Genomic DNA, 21,348 nt, shown 5'->3' with positions numbered 1-21,348 from the left:
CACTGGGGCGTGCAGCTCAGTCACAGCTGACCCTTCTCACCCTGGACACAGTCTGTTTGACCTGCTCCCCTCAGGCAGGAGGCTCCGGTCCATTCGCACCAGAACCTCTCGCCATAAGAACAGTTTCTTCCCCTCTGCTGTTGGACACATGAACAATAACTGTATGACTGTTCCAACCAGAAACACATGACCCTACGCTGTGTTCACTGCATCATTCCATGTTTGGCACTGATCACCACCTGCACTCATGTATATATCTATCTACTTAGCACTTTTAATTCTTATTTTTATTTTTATGTCTATTTAAGCGTAATTTATGACAGTATGTTTGCACTAAGTACCGCAGCAACTTCCTAATGTTGTAAACCTGCTCAACATTTGGCAATAAAACCCATTCTGATTCTGATTCTGATTCTTATACACACTGATTTATTATGTGGCGGGCTTACACTGGACCTTATATCTCTTCCTGCTGACCCTCCCACATCTCCGTGGCTGACAGTTGTCAATCACGGCCTGCCTCCTCCTTCCCTCACAGCTATTATATTAAAGGCTCATTCCCCGTGTGATCCCTATTTACTCCACCTGATCCTCAGTCTCACACACACTGAGATGGATGGCAACACTTACGGTAAGACACCAACATCTCTCTGTTCTGTGTTTTATCAGAATGAATGATTTTTACTTTGAATCTTTTTATTGTCTGTCAATATGTCTAATACATTATGTTAGACATGGCTGATATTATAACACAAAACTTTATTCGCCTTTGCATTTATAAGCAGCATAGAACCAATAGCATATTAGAAAAAAGTGTATTTGTTCATAATTTGTTTACTCTCAAACTAAGAAGATCATTCGGACTGACAGCAAAGTGGAACAGTCCCCCATCATACAAACACAAACCAGCGTCTCTCACTGTGCATCCTGTAGCTGACTCGCATCACTTTTGGTTGACGATCTAATAATTTAGTTCATGCTGATTAATGTGATGACAATGTCTGGGAGGTTTTAAACAGCTAATACAGTGCTGTGCAAAAGACTTGAGTCCCCCCTCCATGTGTTGCTAGAAAAATGGGGATATCGATGCAGTGATTTATTGAATAGTTCTCCAGAGCTCTTCTTTGGATGTTTCTGTTCTCTGTCGGGATGATCCCACACTGTTTTAATAGTAATAATAATAATAGTAATAATATAATGTTGAGCTCTGGGGAGGCCGGTCCATGAACGATGGTGCTCCACTGTGTTCTCTCTGCAGCTCTGCTTTCACTGCACTGATGGTGTGTTTGACGTTATTTTCATAATGATACTTTTCTGAATTCATCATTTCATTAATTTTGACAAAAACCTCCACACCACTGTCTGAAAACCAACAACAAAACATGACAGAGCCTTGTTGCATTTTAAAGATGACTGCAGGCATACATACGTATTGATGGTGATTTAAATCAATGTTCACAGTTGGCTTCATTCCCCCATCAAACCGGCTGTCACTGATTTTCAGTCCAATTTCTGTGAAATTAGGTGAACTTCATCAGCATGCGAGACAGCCGTCCTTCTGGCTCCAGAACAGCAGATGGGTCAGATGAAGGTCCTGGGTCAGGTGCTATTTCTTAAGGACACGAGTTTCAGACATTGTTCATTTGCTGTCCTTTCTTTTTAGGCCACCTACTTCGGGGCTCTACTTTAATTTGTCTGACACGCTGCACACCATGCTGAGATAAACCAAGTTACCAAGAAAAGAAAGAAAATGATGTTTTCATCAGGTTGCTGGTAACAAAGTGCCTGAAAATACTATTTAAAATTTCTTGTGGAAAAAAAAAAGTTCATCTGAAAATGGTGAGGTTCAGGTTTATTGTGTATTTTTGTGTCTTTTCCTTACAATTTAAAGTGGCTTGAGGTGACTGTTGTTTTGATCTGGTGCTATATAAATCAAATAAATTTAATTGAATAAAATAAGGGGGAAAAAAAGAAAAGAAAGAGCATCACCTAAAAGAAAGTCTGGGTCCTTAGAAATAAAAAAGAGGGATGGCTCAAGACTTTTGCACATAACTAACTTATATTCTAATTGTGTAGCTCATACATACATAAACGTGTCATCATAATAAACTTAATCTCTGTAGATTAGCTTTATTGCACCATGTATGAAATAACTGAATCAAAAGTTGTGAAATATTTAATGATAGGTCGTCTTTAATGTGTTGTAAAGAGTAAACATAACTTTTGTTCCAGAGTTTGATGTCCTAGAGGTCCCCCCCCTCACCCCAACCAGTAAGGAGGTCTTCACTCAGGCTGTGAAAGCCAGCTTTGCAGGCTTCACTCAGGAGAGAATCAGCTGTCACTTTCCACAGGGTACAGTGGGAGCTTTGATTAGTTGTCACGTGTTGCCGACTCTATTATTAATGCATGTGCATGTATATTTAGATCCTAGGTTGTGGTCGAAGTGGGAGGTGAACCACTGGCTGGACTGGTGCCAGGCTGAGTTTGGGCTCTGCTGCCTGGGCTCAGACCTCAGAGGTCTGGATGGCAGCGAGCTGTGTGGTCTTGACCAAGAGGCTTTCCTGGGCCTGCTGTCTGACTCCACTGCAGGAGAAATCCTGTGGGAGCACCTGGAGACCATGAGGAGAGGTGATAGCACTTTTATTGAAAAGCACAGAGTTAGCTTTCTAGCCACATTGTTTTCTATCATTGCACAAAAATGGTGAAGAATTCAAAACTCTGAAATTTTAAATGGTCAGTTCTCTTTGCTCAGTCCTTTCTCTCAGCAGGTCATTATGTGGCATTTCAGACAGTGTTGAATAGATGTGCTGAGCCACATACTACCACCTGTATATGTTTGGACTATGAAAAAAAATAGAACTGCTTCAAACTTGATACTATTACTATCATCAGTGAAAAAAATTATATATTGATATATGGAACAGAGTGAACTGTATGCATAGTTCATTCACAGATGCGTGCATACTGATTGTGAATAAAGCCCATTGTCACTGAGAGAACGTGACTGCTCTTCTTCATTAGCCGTCTGCACGCACCACCCAACTGCAAGCTTGAGACTTTTGTTGTTTTGTTGTCATGTTTCCTTCAGAAAATTACTCAGAGATTGAGGGATGCTCAGACAGAGATAATTACCACCTTCAGTACCATCCCAGTGAGAGCTCAGACCTCCACGATCTGGAACCAATGAGTGTGCAGCATGGAGGCCACTATCCAGCCTATTCACAACGTGGCAGCAGCAACATTAGCTCTGCAGCCCCGCAGCAGGAAATACGAGGGAATGGAGGTGAGACAGATCACATGATAATGAGTCATCAGTTGAATAAAAAGCATTACAGTCAGAATTGCTCCACAAAGGGAAAAAGACCCAATATGGACAAAAGTAAGTGAGCCACATACAGTTTTAGAGCTGATGTTAATGCCAGAGGAGCTTACTGAGTGAGCAGAGCATTTATGTGGGCTGACAGGTGCTGTGGCTCGTAACACATCCACTTTGCAGTTAGAGGACTTACAGCTGACGTGGAATATAATAATCGTTTCATGGTCGATGGGTCTTGGAGCCAGGGTTGTGAGTTTTTGAGGATCACTTGTGTTTTAGCATTGCTCTTTAGGAAAATGGTTGCTATTTCCCTTTATCCTTTCATTATCCTCCAGCAGTGTGTTTGGATCTTTAGTTATGTTCTTGTTGAGCCCACGTGTCTCTGTTATGTAATATTTCCCTTCTTGTGTGCCCAGTTGTGTGTGGATATCTCTGTGTCTTGTCTCCGTGGTTTTCTGGTTTCCCCATTACTTGTGTCGCGTTTGTATGTCTTTGTCCTGGACTCAGTGATCGTTACTTCCTGTCTTATTTTATTTGTTACTTATGTCGTGTGCACTGTCTTTAGTTTTGCTTCCTTTGCCTTGTTTCCCAGTGAGTTTCAGCTGTGTTCCTCGGTGTTTCCATCTCCCTGTGTACATATGGTCTGAGTCTCCCTCTGTTCTTTGCCGTGTCCTCCCTGCAGCTGTGTGTTCTGTGTTTCATCCTTGTAGAAGGAGGCTCTGGACTGTGCTCCGACTAAAGCTCTCTTCTTCAGTTAGTTAATTTTAGTTACTTTATTACATCAGCTCATTTTTGGAAGACTGTAGACTAATCTACAGTTTGATATGACCACTCAGTTGAGCTGGCAAACATCACTTGATTCTGTTTCCAATGTGTGTCCAGGGACAGGCTCAGAAGTGGAGAGTGTTCTTGGGGATGAGTCTGCCGCTGTGGGCACTCAATCATGGGCTGCTCCGCACCATGACGTCCAGCCAGTAATGGAAGAGAGCATGTCTGAAAATGCCTTCATGTTACCTCAGCAACAGAGGAACTTCAGGGAATGTGCAGGCAGCAAAACTGATCTGGAGACAGCTGTAATACCTGTAGCAGTTCTTGCTGGCTACACTGGTGAGTAGAGTGGCTGAAGGAGGTAAACGATAAGGTGTAGCCATGAGGTAAGCATACTCATTTGTTCTGTCATGTCTCAATAGGCAGTGGGCCCATTCAGCTCTGGCAGTTTCTGCTGGAGCTTCTGACAGACCGCAGCTGTCATTCGTGCATAAGCTGGACAGGAAATGGCTGGGAGTTCAAACTGACGGATCCTGACGAGGTCATTAATGCTGAGTTCACAACATATCAGGATATATACCTGCATGAGTAGAGCATGAAGGGCCACATTTCAATTAGGGTATTTTTCACTTTGTAATGGCATATTTGTAACCTCCACATGTTCCACTCTGCAATGAAAGCACCAAAGAACCTTCTTCTATGAGCTGACGTTGCTAACTACTGCTTCAATATTGGTCATTTAGAAATCATCATGTTGCTGTTATAAAAAGGAAACACGAGGCTTATTCTGCTGGTGTTTACATGTGGATTATTTCTTCAGGTGGCAGTGCTGTGGGGTCGCAGGAAGAACAAACCTAAGATGAATTATGAGAAGCTGAGCCGTGGTTTGCGCTACTACTATGACAAGAACATTATTCGCAAAACCGCTGGCAAGCGCTACGTCTATCGCTTCGTATGCAACCTGCAAGGCCTTCTTGGATATGAGCCTGGGGAGCTGCATGCCACACTGAATATCAGCAGTAAGAGTCTATAGTGAGGCAAGAAAAAGGAACAGTACTTGTTAAGCGTCTTATAGTTTTCACTTTACATGACACAGCTCAGCGCATATGCTTGTTTGACGACATGGAAGTGGTGTACCACTTTATCTCTGTCACTGTCAAATAATAGAAATCAATTCATGTCAGTTCATTTTAAAAGTTATTTATTCCTCTGTGAATAGTTAAGGCACATGGACTCGTTTAGCAATCCTTTGTATATTTAACTTATACTATAAACATCAGTTAAAAGAAATAAAATCAATGAAACCGTAAATGAATTACAGCTGATTTCTATCTGCTTCATCTCAGAGAAACATTCTCATTCATTCCTCTTCTTTTGCTTATCCAGTTCAGGGTCACCAACGGGCGGCAGTCAATTCCAGCTGCCATAGGTTGAGAGGAAGGACAGAGCCAGGACAGGTCATCAGGCAGGGCTAACACAGAGTGCTATATTGCAACAACAGTTGCCTCAAGGTGCTTTATATTGGTAAATGGATGGGTTCTTATATGACATCTTTCTATCATACTCCATACAACAAACCTTAACCATTCAGACAAGCACGTTTCTCGACACCTAAGTGCTTTCTAGCTAACATTCAAATCTAGTGGACGCCTCGGAAAGCAACTTGGGGTTAGTATACTTAGAAATCGAATGCAATTTGACCCTCAAAGTGACTTTTTTGTTAGGGAGGATTTATTTGTTGTTGAGTTCAGTGTTAAAATAAGTTCTTTAAAAAGCCAAAATATGCCAGATTGAATATGAAGGGGACATGAGCAGAGAGCACAAACATGCTGAGGGATCGGCTCTGTTAGTTCAGTGAGAGAGTCACAAACTCATGTGTAACCTTATGTCTGCATTTTTAATTTGTTAAATACAAACACAATGATAGCAGAAGTGCTGCCACATGTCTAACCAGAATGCGAGGACCAACGTGTTTATTTGGTAGTTCAATGAAAGGCTTCAGTTAAGAGGGAGGAAAAACATTTGCGTTCACGTTTGCAGTTTTCTCTTGTTACACAATATTTTACATTTTAAAAAACAAACAACCCTCACATGAGATGACAGTGCTAGCAGTGGCCCACAGCTCATTTAAGTTTGAGACGCCTTCCCTCTTGGTGACAGTGGGAAGGAAAAACTCCCTTTTAACAGGAAGAAACCTCCAGCAGAGTCAGGCTCAGGGAGGGGTGACCATCTCCCACGATCAGTTGGGGGTGAGGTGAGGAAGACAGAACAAAGACACACTGTGGAAGAGAGCCGGAAGTGAATAATAACTATCGAGAACACAGGGACAACCCACACAGAGAGACTGTGATTGGCTGTGAGTGGACAGTGCTCCCTAATGTGCAGCCTGGAGGAGCCCGTCTCTGCCTACCACCCACTTTTATTCCGTCACAATGAAACGAGTATCCTTTTAATCACGTTAAAAGGAGAAATAAATAAGAAGATGGCATTAAAACAAGGAGAGAGAAACAGTTATGTAAGAAAAAGAAATGAATCTAGTGAATTTAAAAAGAAAGCAGTGCTGTTCTGATTCTCAGTATGAGATGGACACAAAGCTTTAAATGACTGAAAACAAATTTCAGCTGACTGAAACTTAACAAAAAGGAAAAATCAGACTTTAAAATACTCACTGAATGGCACCATATCAATGAATTTCCTTCTCAGGAAATATTTTTAGACTGACTGTGAGTCAGTGACCTTACATGTATTTTCATTTTCCTGAATATATTATGACTTATCTGCCACCCCAGAAGCTAGACTAAAATGCAAACAAGTGGAACATAGTAAGTATAATGCCTCTGAATGTAGCAGATCATTCACCACACACCCCTGACAGCATCAAGCATCAGGTTTAGATCAGAAATGGCTGAATGCTGATTTAATTTCATCCCTCAGAGAACAGGAAACAGAAACAGAGCGAGAGTGTCAAGTGTGTGAGGATTAATTCCACCACTTACCCTCCTGAGGTGTGCTAATGGAAGAGCCATCAAGGGGAAAAGTGTGTGTCTTTGTCTGAGCCTGAGTGTATGAGGATGGATAATTTATTCAGGACAGAGCAAGTGTATGTTCATGTGACATAAAACCTGGCGTTTTCTACCAGATACATTTCTCTTTAAGAGCTAATTATGACTTTATGCTTTCCTTTCAACCCTGAGAGTTTCTGAATATGTTTGCCCTAGAAGGAGTGTTTGAATAGAGTTTAGTTACATGAAGCTGCTTGGCCAAAAGGTTATTACAAATTAAGTCAATAAATATGCAAAGGCAAAAACAGGTTGGCCAAGTTGGTCCTGCTCAGCAGAAAGACCAAAGGAATACACCACCTGAAATTAACACTAAGTAGAAATCTCTGAGTTGAAGATGAAAAGCTTTTTATGTTAACACACGTTACAAACTGGCCTTGCAAACAAAGCTCCTCACAATGACTCAAACCACTCTGAAATAAATCTGCTCAAGTAGGAGTGAAAAGGCAAGAAATCAATAACCTAGCCCTGAAATGTATAACAGAGGTTAAATTAGAAGGCCTGATTTCTCTGCAGGAGCTGACGAGTCTAGCTAACCACACACAAATGCACTGCACTTCACCTGTGCACTGACGTGAAAAGCAAAGAGAGTTGGCTGAGCAAGAGTGAATACATCAATTAGGCTCCATCCATTTAGTCCACCCACCACCAGCTGATCCTTGGTAAAAACAAACAAAAACACAAAAAAACACCTCCTGACAGCGATTCTGAGATCCCACCATACCCGAGTCCATGAGAGGAATCATGTGGTGAGCTGCTGGAACCACTATGGAGCTTGTGCAGCTTGCACATATTCACAGTGAGAACTTCACATCACTGGGAATTTGGACTACAAGATGCCCTTTTATTATTTAGGGAGGGTTCAGATTGACTCTCTACCAATATTATGTATTATAGTTTGTAATACCACCAACTGCTGGTCAGATCTCAAAGTAGCTTGGCTGCTATGCTTGGTTTTAGCTACTGGATTGTATGTACGGAGGCTGCATGTTGGCCCTAACCTTTGATGCAACACATGTTGTGTACCAGCATACCTACTGTATGCCTCATACTATATAAAGACTTCAAAACTGTGGATAAAAAATATTAAACCTCTGAAATATGTCAGCATCTGTCTGTTTTTGTATTTTGTCCTTTTTGTCTCCCCAGTCTGTCATGTCTCTCCGTATCCCTGATCCCAGTGTCACGTTCACGTTTCTTAGTCTGAGTCTCACTGTGTGTGTGTGTTACTTCCTGTTTTATTTTGTCCTTTGTGTGTGATGTTCAGCTTTGCTCCGCCTGTCTCATTAGCTGTGATTCAATTCAGTTGTGTTCCCATTTGTATAGTCTGCATCTCCCTCTGTTCCTCATTGTGTTCTCCCTCATGATGCGTACCACCTCTTGCTTTGTATTTCTCATTGATTACTGTACTGTTGATTCTGACTGACCACTGTAACTCTCTCTATTTAGGCATGTGTCACTCAAGCCTGTCCCGCCCGCAACCAGAACGAGAGAGAGTATTACTCTGATACTTGCATCTCTACATCGGCTGACAGTTAAATATAGAATTGATTTTAAGGGTTTATTATTTGTTTTTAAACCTCTCCATGGTTTGGCTCCAGGTTACATTTCAGATCTCCTTAGCCTACACCTACCCACTCGAACTCTGCGCTCCTCCAGTCAGACGCTTTTATTATTTCCATACTCCCAGTTCAAATCTAGAGGTGACAGGCTTTCTCCATTGCCGCCTCGAGACTCTGGAACAGTCTTCCCTCTTCCTCCTCCTTCAAATCAAATCTGAAGACCTACCTATTTTCCAAGGCTTTCAGATCTCTCTGACACCTATTTTATTCTGTTTTATTATTCTGGTCTTTTATCTCATTGGACGATGTTTGCATGTGTATACTTATACATGTATTTTATGTTCATGTATGTGTGCTTGTGTGTGAATGTGTACACTTTTGTATATGTATGTGCATATTTGCATGTACACATATATTTTTACAAACATATATGGATGTCTCACAATCTTTTCTATAATGTTTTGATCTTATCTATTTTAATTATTTTTATTTGATTATATTATCCCTCTGTTCAGCACTTTGGCCGACACTTGATGTCCTTTAAATGTGCTATATAAATAAAGATCACTTGACTTGATGTTCTCTGCTTTTTGATAGCAATAAAGCTGTGATTTTGACTGTTTGCAGAGTCCTGCATTCTGCCTGCCACATGACATGCTTGTGTCACGACAGTATCATTAGCTAAAAAATGGAGAGAGGTGGAGGAATCTTTTCAGAACTGTTCCTTTAATGCAATGGCACACTATAAAAACACCTCTACACATACAAAAATATACTAGCATATTTAAAATGTCATAAGCCTAAAAAGTCTTCATGTAAGACCCTTTTTACCTTTAAGAAGCTGTTTTATACAGCATCACTCGTTTAAAAAATGCTCAATATCGTATGCTAACTTTACCCACTGACTTCACCAAGTACTTTATACTTAAACACCAAAAAATGTATAAAACAAACAGAAACAGAAAAATTCAGATGCAAAGATTTTATTATTTTTTTGAATCTATTTTTATTTGGGAGCACATGATCATTAATAGCTTAGTCACAAGTTCAGGTCAAAAGCATATCAGCCAGTAAATATGCACAAAACACAACAAATAGTGTCATGCTCAGGTGAGCACCTAATGCTGTGTGAAAAGTGCGTGAAACCATGAAAATATGATTAGAAACTATTGACTTATTGTTTCTCTCTCACAGTCTTTAAGGCAGATTTGAGACCTATGTACGAGTTTCAAATCACTGTAACAATACTCCACTTAAACCACACATACTCCAAGTGATTTTAATCATTTATAACCTATTGTTAGAAAAAGTCTCTTATGAAGTGAGACACAGTAGCGAGCTCCAACGCATTTATTTACTTGAAAGGAAGTAAAAGCATACACAGTGAACGTCTCTGCAAGTTCCATTTATACACTCCTTCCAACGTTTTCATGGGAACATACGTGTGTGACGCTCTTACAGGGTTTAGAGTGTATCATTTTGTGATAGCTGTTGATGCACTTTTCACAAAAAAAGCGTGATATAGACAACACTTTATAATGAATCATAATCAAATACTTTATTGACTTAAAGAAATTATGTGGTTACAGATTCTCTAATGGTATAATCTTATTATTTTCACTGTGGAGGATGTGCAAAAGGGTGTGACTACTGCACTGTGTACTGTGCATTACACTGAGGAGTCGTACAGACAAATATCCACAGGCAGGAATGATTTCCTGTGTCATCCAGTGGTGCATTTGTGTAATCTCAGTCTCTCACTGAATGTGCTGGCATGTCACGGAGTGGGTGGAAGGTACTGTCCAACGTTGTCCTTATCTTGGACAACATCCACCTCTCCAACACCACCCCAGCTCCATCCCCCACAATATTACTGGCCTTGCAGAACCAGTTTCTTGATCCGCACTTGATCTTGGCATTTATCACCCCTTAACTTGCAACATCAGAGGATGGCACTGACCACAGCAGACTCGTAGAAAATCATGAGCACTTTCTCACAGATGTTAAAAGACCTCAGCTTCTCTGACCCTTCCTATGCCCTATGTGTACTATAGGGTATTTACAGTCCTCCACAATGTCCAAGGGGAGAGGTCCCTTGTCCCTTGTGGCGCCCCTGTCTTGCTGATCACCTTGTCAGACCTTGTGGTCTTCCTGTCAGGTAATCAACAATTTTGTTGTATATGTACAGTCAAGGACGAGCCTTTCTAGGATCTTCATGACGTGCGAAGTCAGTGCCACTGATCTGTAATCCTGGGGGTCACTGGGACATGTAGTGTGCCAGCAGCATCCCCACATGACATATAACAGCACTGCTCCTTAAAATACTTGAATCACTATAAGTTTAGGATTTAATCACATCCTTAAAATGACACGCTCACCATTACATAAATCACATAGTTGGAGTTGGGGAATGGCTGCAATCGCAGTATTGTGAGATGGTGAACGATGTACCTTTATGATCAATGATCTTCTTTAATAAACTGTTCACCATCACCTCACCTTATCTAATGATATGCACTGATGAGATAAACTACATACTGACTTGAGGTGAGGGTTTACTTGATTTTGTGCCATATAAATAAAATAAACAGAATAAATTATATATAAATTATGAGCCTCGCCTCTGTCAGTGCGCCCCAGGGTGGCTGTGGCTACATGCAGCTTGCCATCACCAGTGTGTGAATGTGTGTGTGAATTGGTGGATGACTGAATGTGTAAAGCGCTTTGGGGTCCTTAGGGAGTAGTAAAGCGCTATACAAATACAGGCCATTTACCATTTACCATGTTCTGCAGTGGGCATTTGTAACTTCATTAAATGTATTTATCATGATTTATTAGCAATAAAAAACATGATGTTGTGCTGTCAAAACAGCAGAGAGTCCAATAAAAATGATTCAACAGAGACAGGAGGAAGCATCTAAGAGTTTTATTGCCAGTCGATTAAAGAGAATTTAAGAAGTGTATCCGTTCTACATATCCAGTGAGTGTTTATGGCAACAACGTGATACAGTGTTTGTGTGTCATTGTGAATTCTGTTTCTTCCACTGTTCTGGTGTGAGGGTCTTCTGTTCAAAAGCATGGATCTCTTTCAGCTCCTCGGCTAGACAAGTATTCACCATCCTGCCAACACACAGTACACACAGCACAGTGACATGACGAGCTTTAAGGCTGCAGAAACGGCTAGAAAGGAGTTTCACTGAAACCCGCACAGACGTATAATCTGAGCAAAAGTCCTGCGTTACACTTCATTTCTTTATATTTTGCTAGGAAAATAGAAAATATTTGCTGTGGTTTATGGAAATCTGCAGACATATGTTGCACAATTCTAACCAGCTTGAAAGGCAACGCTGAACACTCTGAGGCTGCTTCAGGTCATTTTCAGGAATAGTTGCCCTTCATGAAGGAAATTCAAAGTTCTTCTTCGGAGGTTTCTGCCTTTGTTCTGTTCTGTGTCTGGATAATCCCACACAGCTTCAATAATGTCGAGCTCTGGGGAGGCTAGTCCATGACTGACAGTGCTCCACGGTGTGTTCTTCTATCCAGGTATGATTTAACTGCACTGGTGGGATCATTGCCATGCTCCACACCACTGGCTAGAGCCTCCACTGTGTTTTAAAGATGACTCTACACACTCACAATGTTGAACCTCTCTCTCCCCACCTCCTCTGTACATACCGATGATGATTTGAAGCAAAAATATACAATTTTGTTTCTCTTTTTGTTTCATTTCCTGTTAAAATTGCTAATTTTTTAAAGGACTCAAGCCATACAAAGTCTTGCACTAATAGCCATTAAGGAATCACTTGGTATTTGCAAAAATACTTGGTTTTTTTATTGTTTACATTTTTCATATATTCAATTAAAGTAATTGGAACAAAATATATGTTTTTGCAGTACGCTACTATTAAAGTGTCTAAAGACACAATATAAAATTCTTTGCCTAGTTTTCTGTTACATGTAGCCATAACACAGGTTCATCCCTTGAGCCTTTTTTACTTCTTAACCCAAGAAGGTTAAGGTTACAGAGAAACAAATAAACCATCCACAGCTTTGTTTTGTCATCAGCACCTCATGCGTACACACTGGCACATGTGTTATTACCTGTGTCTCTGCAGCAGTGGTTTGTTCTCAAACTGGGGCGAAACCACCAGCACTTTGAAGCTGGCAGCACATCTGTTGGCTGACGTATCCTCCACCTCCTGGTTAAGCACAAGATCAAGTATGTGAGTACCTTTACTTAAGACAAATAATCTAAATACTTCTATAAAAATACATTTCAAGGTCATTATTACTCATCCTTTATTATAAAAAGGTAGATTTGCAGTAGTTGTGTGAAGTGAAACTATTGAGTATCAAGCTGCAACTAACATTTTCATAACCAAATGATGTGCTCATATTATTTGCTGCATTAATCAATTCATTGTTTGCATTGTTTAAAAACAGTGAGATAGCATCACCATTAGCCAGAAGCCAAACTGACACCTTACTGTACTTCTGTACTTCCTCTGAAATATACTGGTTTATGTGCCATTAGAAAAAGAACTCATGTAAAGTATGAAAAGTACACTGATGTAAGCGTACCTTCTTTCATTCCAGCAATGCACATTATTACAACATAGTGTCAATAATTACAGCTCTGATTTTTTCATGGTAGTTTCATTTTAACAGAGGCAAAAATACATTACATAAAAGTTATAAATTGATTTGTGTGTCATGTGTAAAACATGAGTGAGTGGTGGTGAAACCCTTGTTGCCTAAAAAAAAAGCTTGTGTCACCAGGCTTGCACACATCTCATGAGACATTCTGACCCAGTCTTCACAGAAACTCTCAGCTGTTTAGGTTTGTTGGCTGCTGTTTCAGCTCCATCCACAAATTTTCTATTGGAGTCCTGGAGACTGGCTATGCCACTCTATGACCTTAATGTTCTTCTTATTTAGCCACTCCTTTGTTGCCTTGGCGGTATGGTTTGGGTTAGTGTTGTGATGGAAGACCCATCTTCAATGTTTTATGATACATGGTCCTGCCCAGAGGTGGAAAGTAATGAAGTACAAATGCATAGGTTAAAAGTATATTTAAGTACAGTACCAATCTGTACTTCAGTATTTATTTTTCTGACAACTGTACTTTTACTCCCTACATTTTTAAACAAATATCTGTACTTTCTCTACGCATTTTCAAAACAGACCAGTTATTTCAGGTTCGACAGGATCATCTCTTATACTCGGGATTTTAAGTGGGCTGGAAAGTGTGCAGGTGTTTGTATGTTGAAGCCTTAACACAAAACACCTTCAAAGTATAGTGTTTCACCCTCCATGCTTGGTGTTCTTTGGGTCATACTGAGCATTTCTCTTTCTCCAAACATGGTGAGTCGAGTCGAGGCCAAAAAGCTAAATTTTGGTTTCACCCTATTACTGCGCTTTCTCTCAAGCCTTCTCTGAATTATTTAGATGTTTCCTTCCTTCTTCAACCCAGATTTCAGTCTGTTACAGCGTAGTGTGTTTTCCAAGTGGTGTTCCAGGTGGCCTTGGTCCTACCTACCCTTGAAATCATCAACTCCTTCTGTCTAGTTTTGGGCTGATTCAACCGTTATCATCCTCACCCATCATCTTTCATGTTGGTAAGATCTTGCATATGGCATACAACCTGGGATAATAGGGGGTCGTTTAATATTTCTTCCATTTCTGAATTATAACAGTTGTCACCTTCTCACCAGCTTTCTTTCTTTTGGTCTTGTAGCCCATTTCAGTCTTGTGCAAGTCTACAATCTTGTCCCTGATGTGCTTTGACAGCTCTTTTGTCTTGTATGTGATGGTGGAGAGGTTGGAATTGAAGAAACTGATTATGTAGATAGGTGTGCTTCTACCTCACATCCATGTCCAACTTAGAATTACAAATTAAACTAACAGACATGTCTTTGAAATGCGGGAGGAATCACACAGACACATGGGCATTATGCAAATAGCACACATAAAGGACCCAGCTGGGGTTCAAACCTTTTTTCTGTGAGGCAACAGACCTAACCCACTGTGCTACAAATGGGCCCTGTAAAATGTTACTTCAAAGTTAAGGTTTTGTTGTTAATGACTGAAAGCACTTTGAATGTGCACACACACACACACACACACACTCACTCTCTCTCTCTCTTAGGAACAGTCTTGAACCTACCACGTGCACTGCCGCCAGCTCTTTGATAAGTCTGTCCCGGATGTGATCAGCTGTTACTGACATGTCTACATGATATAAAAACGGAAACAAACCGATTGCAGGGTTAGTGGTTAGCCGGACCGGCAGCTGCTTTGTCACACTGGATCTGATGACTGATGTAAACTGCCACTTAAAATAAGGGCGTTATATTCACTCGTGCATTCTCGGTATATTTAAAAGAAAAATACTCTTCGACTGTTAAATCGTTGAAGATGAGAGTATTACCAAAAGCTGTGATGCTGTCGCTCCTTAGTGACTCTGTGCGGACGTCCTACTGGCGTCAGTCTTCGGCGCTAAGATCACAACAGACCGAAAGAAACACCAATTGCATTGTGACAAATTACACAGTGCCCAATCATTTGAGAGCCGTACATACAGTAGGCGGGACCAATTATTTAAAATAGCAAATCATAACACTAGAGGTCTATGCAGAAAGCCAAACTAAAGTTTTGCAGTTTCGATTAATGAATCAGAAAAGACTGCACGTATCCGACATCTTTAGTCATAGATGTGTTAGTATAGCCTGACTGGTATAAGATGTTACGCTTTTGTTAGCTACTCTGCGTCGTTACGCTTTTTTGAATTTTGAATTTTATCAGGCAGATTTTTCGACTACTAATACAGAGGCTGTTTATGTGTATGTACTTTTTTTTTTAAAGCGACCAAGCAGTCGGAGGTGGCTAACTGTGGATGAAAAACGTAAAGATTTTGTGCAAAAGTCACGTAAGTGTTGAACAATACTTGGAGTTATTTGGTGTGTATTATACCTGTATAATACTTTAGCATGTAGCCAATGTTAGCCACTGTGACCGATATCTGGTAAAGTCGTGATTCAGTCTTGGGCTTATGAGAGTAGTCTGCTTATGCTGTTACTATGGTAGTGGAGGTGGAAAGTTTCTTCGGGGTGTATATGCTGTACTGCATCAATCCAAAATTTAAAGGCCGTATCTACATCGGCTTCACTGTGAACCCAGAGCGAAGGATAGGACAGCACAATGCTGGGAGGCACAGAGGAGGGGCCAAGAGGACCAGCGGGAGAGGACCGTGGTAGGGCCTCGCAACTTTATACTGTACGGTATACCGCACCTTGGACATTAGTTACTATTTACTGTGTCCGTCTGTCTACAGGGAGATGGTCCTCATTATCCACGGCTTCCCATCTGATATTGCTGCTCTCAGGGTAAGTATCAAGACACTGTCCAATCTATAAGTGATGGAAATGAATCAAAAACTCTCAGAGCGCCATTGTGACTATAATAAAGTGTCACCCAAGCCCATAGCAATAAGAGCGCAGTTTCATGCGTGCACAGTTTTCAGAGTTTGTTTCTTTACATGTGGTCGTCCAATCTTCTACAGTTTGTCAGTTGGAATTTCATGCAAATGTTAGTATATAATAAATGTGATGATTAATTTTCTTTGCTTTGCTTTGCTTTAAATCATTGGATTTCAGCAGAAATCTGCCAATCTGGGCTTTAGGTGATGAAATTTCCATTTGTCATTTTTTTCACCTAATGATAGTGAGTGGGTGGGTGGGGGGAGGGTATGTTTACTGAGTGATAAAAATAAATAGAGGCCCATTTTTCAGCACAGAAATTGAGCATGATTTTCAACCATTCATCTCAGACAATGATCCTTAAAGCTAACAGAAAGAAAAACATGAAACATGACCATGACTGCATGTGCACGCTAGACAGGTCAGATTCATGATCAAACATTAACAGCTGAAGTTTAGTTGAATGTTTCCAGAGTTCAGTTTAAATGAACTCTGGAATCTGAACTCTAGTCTTGTTTGATTTATTGTGGTCAGAAGACTGTCGCAGTGGAGACAAAATCATCCGTGGCTAGTCTTAGCACCAAATAACCACAGAGTAGAAGAGATAGTGTTTGTGTTCTGAGACACTATGTTTTTTATGTCACAGCCTAATTGCATTTCCAATAAATCTGAAACACACACACAACAGACAACATCTCTCCTCTTCTCAGGTGTAGTTCTGATGCCTTGAAAGGCCCTGAAATGTTTAAAGACTACTTTGAACATTATATTTTATTACCGGTAATGGAATTGCAGATTCCCGTCCCTACCTGAGAATGGTTCTACCAGAGGTTTCTTCCTGTTAAAAGGGAGTTTTTCCTTCCCACTGTTGCAAAGTGCTTGCTCATAGGGGTCTTCTCATTGTTGGGTTTTAGTGTTTACTTGGTGGAGAGTCTTTACCGTACAGTATAAAGCACCTTGTGGCACTGTCGTCTATATAAATAGAATTGAACCAGACTGAAAACAGACAAGGTTTTAGGCACCAAGTGAAATGAGGAAAATACTTCACACAAATCAGATTAATATTTTGCAAGCTCCATCCAAGCTGGACACTGTCCTGAGTGGCTGTGTGACTGTCATGTTTCTGTGTGCCAGTTTGAGTGGGCGTGGCAGCACCCTCATTCCTCCAGGAGGCTTGTGCATGTATCTCGGCGCTCCAGAAAAGAATCGAGCCTGGAATTCCACTGGCGAGTCGTCTCCAACATGCTGAGGGTGGCGCCATGGAACAGACTGCCGCTAACAGCGCGCTGGCTCAAACAGGAGTACAGGATGGACTTTGAGCCTGGCCTGCAGCCTCCCCTCCATATCCCCATCGCTTTTGGCACCGTAAGAGCCAAAAAGACACCCTCGCTACAATGTCAGGACGAGGAAGAGGAAGAGGCGTCCATGTGTTTTCTCTGTGAGAAGCACATCAAGGTAGAGTCATCTAACAGATCAGTATCAGTGCTTTTACACATTTCTGTTCAGTTTAAACAGCAGGATGTCTTTAATGGTCAGCAGGATTAACTCATCAAAATACTCAATGGCTCAGATATCGTTTGGTTGTTTAGATACTTGTTTTTCAAATCATATCCATCTGAGTACATTGTTGATATATATTTTTTAATCTAGGAACATTTTAAACTACTTCAATGACCTTTCTTCAAATAAACAGGCAGTGGAGAGAATGTGTGGAGCTTCCTGCTCTGCAGCAAAGCTCCTGACCTGTTCCTCTGTTTTATTTTACTTTAGTCTCAGCCAAGCCGATTTGCTCAGGAACAAATAAAATACTGAAATGAACATTAAGTTATCTAAGTGAATTTTATTCAACTCAACTTTAACTTCCACTGAGTATCCAAATGACGCAGGGTTGAAAATAATGTGCAAAGTCGGGCTCCCGACGCAGGGGAAACAACTTCTGTCGGGGATAACTACCTTGACACAAGACTGGCTCTAGTGAGCCTTGACATCCCAGTCGACTATCTACTGCTAGCTGGTGGGATGTCAGGCATTTCCGAAAATGTGGGAGCACTTTTACAAACAGGTGATGTCTTCATAAATCGAGGTCTCGCCTGAAAATATCTTGAAAGTTTATTTTGTGTCCCAGAACCAGTAATAGTTCAAACTTTACTTGAAATTTTAGCTGAATTTAATGTAATGTAATGTAAGCATTTCACTACATATCGTACTGTGTATGACTGTGTACGTGACAAATAAAATTTGAATTTGAAATTTGAATTTAATGTAAACAATGTAATGCTTTTGTGCTCTTTGAGGTGTCAGAGAAGCTGAGCTGTGTCCACCCTTCCTGTGGGATGAGAGGTCATGTAATCTGCCTTGCCAGATATTTCCTGAGGTCTGAGCCATCCCACCTTCTGCCAGTTGAGGGCGAGTGTCCTTCCTGCGACAGCTCGATGCTGTGGGGAAGTCTCATCCGACATAAACACGGCTGCTTCGGAGACCTGGAGGAGGTCACGCTGTCTGCAGCCCAAGTTAGTTACAGCATCTCATGCTCAGTATGTTTAGATAGAATACATTCAGCTCTCTGTTCATTACTCACTTTTATTATTTGCATGTCTCCTGTTGGTTCTTTTCTAAAGCCTCTCACAAAAAGCTTTGCTCACATTGATTATGCCGGAGGCGGTTACTGGAGTCTCACTGTATTTCTGTTTTTTATTTTATTTTTTTCATGTGCAAAATTAAGACAAAATGCCAAAGCAGTGTGTGAAAACCAAGTACACCCTATGATTCAGTAGCTTGTAGAACAACGTCTACCAGCCACAACTCGGAGTAATCATTTTCTTATGACGTTATCAGTCTCTCCCATGGCAGTGGAAGAATTTTGGCCTCTGGTGTGTTTGATTCTTGGGGTCACTGTGCTGACTAGGGTTGTTCTGATTTCACAACTTGGACACTCTCATTCCTTACACTTTAATGACACATACATATAGGGCCTTTTGAGGTGGGCACACTGAACAGGGTCCTCACCTCTGGTGCCAGTGCTGGTGCTGGTTGGCGCCCCCACCCACTGGCTGGTGCATTGGTGTTTCTCGGTGTCTGCGGCTGGGTGCTCGGTTGGGTTGTGGCTCACTCTCAAAGGCTGCTTTGCATGACCTGGCCCTCCTGGCTCTGATGGGCCCCTGCTTGGGTGGTGGGCGTGGTGCTCTTGGGTCTCAGGTCCTGGGCCTGGAGCTCAGTCTGCTCTGGCACAGCTGGCTGCCGGCAGCACCTGCGGGCTCATTTCTGTGGCCCTGGGCCTTCTGAACTGTGGCTGCTGGCTGCTTACCTCTGCTCTTCTCCAGGTAGGGGCTGCCATTGTCCTTGAAGTGGTCTGGGGGGGCCTCTGGATGTCTGTTGCCCCGGTCACCTCCTTGCCTGCTTCATATCCTGTATTAGTAGTACTGTGTGCTGTTCAGTCAAATTTATAATTTATTCCATTTTTATTATTTATCTTTAATTGCCAGGATTAGCTCTCCACTCTCTGGCCCCTCCGTTCTGTTCAGTTCAGCTACAGTCTCCCCTCTGCTCTGCACAGCCAGCAAACTGCCTGCTTATCCATGTGTCCGTAATCTGCTCTGCAATAATTATTCGTCTTTTATCTAATTGCAGTTCGCTGGCTGCAATGTTAATGATAACAGATGGCTAATGTGGCTATCGGGTAATTGCTAATGCTAAACACCTAATGTTATTGTGTGTGCCAGCCAGGCTAACGTTTATGATAACTGTTTAATATTTCAGTGTTGCTGAAATGAGAGTTTTACTGAGCTCTGAAATTCCTCTGAAAGTGTTGCTCAGTGTAATGCATGTTAACTACTTCAGCTGTCAGTGGGGGGAGGAGCTGTGAGCCTAAAGTTGCCTGTCAGCTGGAGGCAAAGATGATTGACACTGTTGCACACGAGTATCTTAATTCAATGTTAATTTTAGATTCGATTAATATCGGAATAAAGTTGTTGTTGTTTTTTTGTTGTTTTGTTGGCACGAGGCTGATGCTGTATGGTATTCTGAGTGGTAATCTATATAACAATTTTCTACTCTGACCTGCAAACTGCCAAAACCTCTGTTTTCATAGAAGTGCTCAGACTTGATGATCAGTTAATTATGTGCATTTGAGCTTAGCAGTACTGGCTTCTACTTGCCTATTTACCTATGTACTTAGTTTTTCACACTTTGTTTCTGCATTTTATCATTTGAATCAGATGATCTTTCTGATTCAATCTCTAATTGATAAAGACTGTATGCATTCTAATTTACGTAACTGGACATATAGGTACAGTTGGGCCTTAAAATGTCACATCCCTTTCAGAAATCTTGTGTGTGTACACCACACCAGTAGATCTGGAATAAAATGAAGAGTAAATATAGAAGATTTAAGGTGCTTAATTACTTTGCTAATTTGTACTGATCTTCCGCAGAGTCACTGGGCAGACAAACTGCAGATATGAAGAAGGGGAAGCTGTAAAAAAATGTGTTTACTTCTCACTGGACATCACATCACTGTCAGAAGAACTGGAGCATTGCGTGGAAAGGACCGTGCTTCCAACATGATCTGCAGTTTGTGGCGACTGTGTCAGTGGACTGGCATTAATATGGTGCTTTTCTAGCCTTACTGACTACTCTGAGCACTAGAAGCCACGTTTCACCATAAGTTATACAGCAAATTCTCATTCACAATCTATTTGAACCTCTAACTCATGCAATCATAGGGCAAGAGGCAGGATACACTCTTTTTTTGTTGTCATTATTAGTGTTGAATTAGGTGCGAGTGATGTAGTGTTAGTGCTGTCTTCTCTTCGTTCCAGTCTGCTGGAGTCTGTTTGGGAGGAAAACCACACAGGGAGAATATGCAGAGTACACACATGTATTAATTAATAGTTACGTGGTAATTCTAAGTGTGGATATGGGCGTGTGAATGGTTGAATCTCTGTGTTAGCCCTGTGATGACAACATATCCATGATGTTCCTGCCTTTCCCTTACCCAGTGATAGCAGGAACTCCAGCCTAACTTTTGTCTTGTTTCTGTCACTTTCTCTTAATTATTTAAAAAGCAGAATAAAATCTTCAGTTTTTATACATGACTGATAACTAATTCTTCCATTCTGTATGTATTATTGTAATATTATGCCTTATAATATAAAGCGCCTTGAGGC

At 41.1% G+C, this 21,348-nt stretch overlaps 3 protein-coding genes across 5 annotated transcripts; 2 read left to right on the top strand and 1 right to left on the bottom strand.

Moving 5' to 3' along the window:
* Window positions 1-1,539: 1,539 nt before the first annotated feature.
* LOC147329616 (protein C-ets-1-like) lies at window positions 1,540-5,325 on the top strand. The gene is made up of 7 exons (XM_086290859.1): window positions 1,540-1,603; window positions 2,233-2,352; window positions 2,425-2,628; window positions 3,089-3,283; window positions 4,199-4,423; window positions 4,507-4,625; window positions 4,905-5,325. The coding sequence occupies exons 1-7, from the start codon at window positions 1,540-1,542 to the stop codon at window positions 5,115-5,117; spliced, it is 1,140 nt and encodes a 379-aa protein (XP_086146985.1). The 3' UTR covers window positions 5,118-5,325.
* Window positions 5,326-11,616: 6,291 nt separating this feature from the next.
* On the bottom strand, window positions 11,617-15,209 carry LOC147329615 (bolA-like protein 2). Of its 2 annotated transcripts, XM_086290896.1 has the most exons (4): window positions 15,136-15,209; window positions 14,872-14,936; window positions 12,807-12,904; window positions 11,617-11,825 (listed from the first exon to the last, which is right to left on the bottom strand). In XM_086290896.1, exons 2-4 carry the CDS (start codon window positions 14,932-14,934, stop codon window positions 11,726-11,728), a joined length of 261 nt encoding a protein of 86 aa, XP_086147022.1. In that variant the 5' UTR covers window positions 14,935-14,936; window positions 15,136-15,209; the 3' UTR covers window positions 11,617-11,725. The 2 variants fall into 2 exon arrangements, with proteins under 2 accessions (XP_086147022.1, XP_086147023.1); XM_086290897.1 differs by lacking the exon at window positions 15,136-15,209 and having other exon boundaries at window positions 14,872-15,129.
* A 103-nt stretch (window positions 15,210-15,312) lies between these two features.
* On the top strand, window positions 15,313-21,273 carry slx1b (structure-specific endonuclease subunit SLX1B). 2 transcript variants are annotated; one of them, XM_086290892.1, is made up of 6 exons: window positions 15,353-15,633; window positions 15,792-15,957; window positions 16,039-16,090; window positions 17,318-17,638; window positions 18,478-18,693; window positions 20,614-21,273. In XM_086290892.1, the coding sequence occupies exons 2-6, from the start codon at window positions 15,821-15,823 to the stop codon at window positions 20,641-20,643; spliced, it is 756 nt and encodes a 251-aa protein (XP_086147018.1). In that variant the 5' UTR covers window positions 15,353-15,633; window positions 15,792-15,820; the 3' UTR covers window positions 20,644-21,273. The 2 variants fall into 2 exon arrangements, with proteins under 2 accessions (XP_086147017.1, XP_086147018.1); XM_086290891.1 differs by having other exon boundaries at window positions 15,313-15,957.
* The last annotated feature ends 75 nt before the right edge of the window (window positions 21,274-21,348 follow it).

Source organism: Aulonocara sp. 'chitande type north' Nkhata Bay, linkage group LG5 (assembly GCF_057382095.1).
Source record: "Aulonocara sp. 'chitande type north' Nkhata Bay isolate Kocher_YH1m ecotype deep benthic linkage group LG5, A_spYH_male_GT1.1, whole genome shotgun sequence".
Lineage (NCBI taxonomy): Eukaryota > Metazoa > Chordata > Actinopteri > Cichliformes > Cichlidae > Aulonocara > Aulonocara sp. 'chitande type north' Nkhata Bay.
The sequence above is the reverse complement of the archived record's forward strand: the minus strand, read 5'-3'. Positions and strand labels throughout refer to the sequence as shown.

Bases quoted from the DNA above. Each gene is read 5' to 3' on its own strand.
- LOC147329615 (XM_086290896.1), bottom strand. From the start codon at position 14,934: ATGTCAGTAACAGCTGATCACATCCGGGACAGACTTATCAAAGAGCTG. The intron at 12,905-14,871 runs GTAGGTTCAAGA...GTGCTTAACCAG, and splicing joins AGCTGGCGGCAGTGCACGTG to GAGGTGGAGGATACGTCAGC. The intron at 11,826-12,806 runs GTAATAACACAT...GTGTGTTGGCAG, and splicing joins CCACTGCTGCAGAGACACAG to GATGGTGAATACTTGTCTAG.
- slx1b (XM_086290891.1), top strand. From the start codon at position 15,785: ATGGTAGTGGAGGTGGAAAGTTTCTTCGGGGTGTATATGCTGTACTGC. The intron at 16,091-17,317 runs GTAAGTATCAAG...TCTGTGTGCCAG, and splicing joins CTGATATTGCTGCTCTCAGG to TTTGAGTGGGCGTGGCAGCA. The intron at 17,639-18,477 runs GTAGAGTCATCT...GTGCTCTTTGAG, and splicing joins TCTGTGAGAAGCACATCAAG to GTGTCAGAGAAGCTGAGCTG.
- LOC147329616 (XM_086290859.1), top strand. From the start codon at position 1,540: ATGCGAGACAGCCGTCCTTCTGGCTCCAGAACAGCAGATGGGTCAGAT. The intron at 2,629-3,088 runs GTGATAGCACTT...TGTTTCCTTCAG, and splicing joins CCTGGAGACCATGAGGAGAG to AAAATTACTCAGAGATTGAG. The intron at 3,284-4,198 runs GTGAGACAGATC...ATGTGTGTCCAG, and splicing joins GGAAATACGAGGGAATGGAG to GGACAGGCTCAGAAGTGGAG.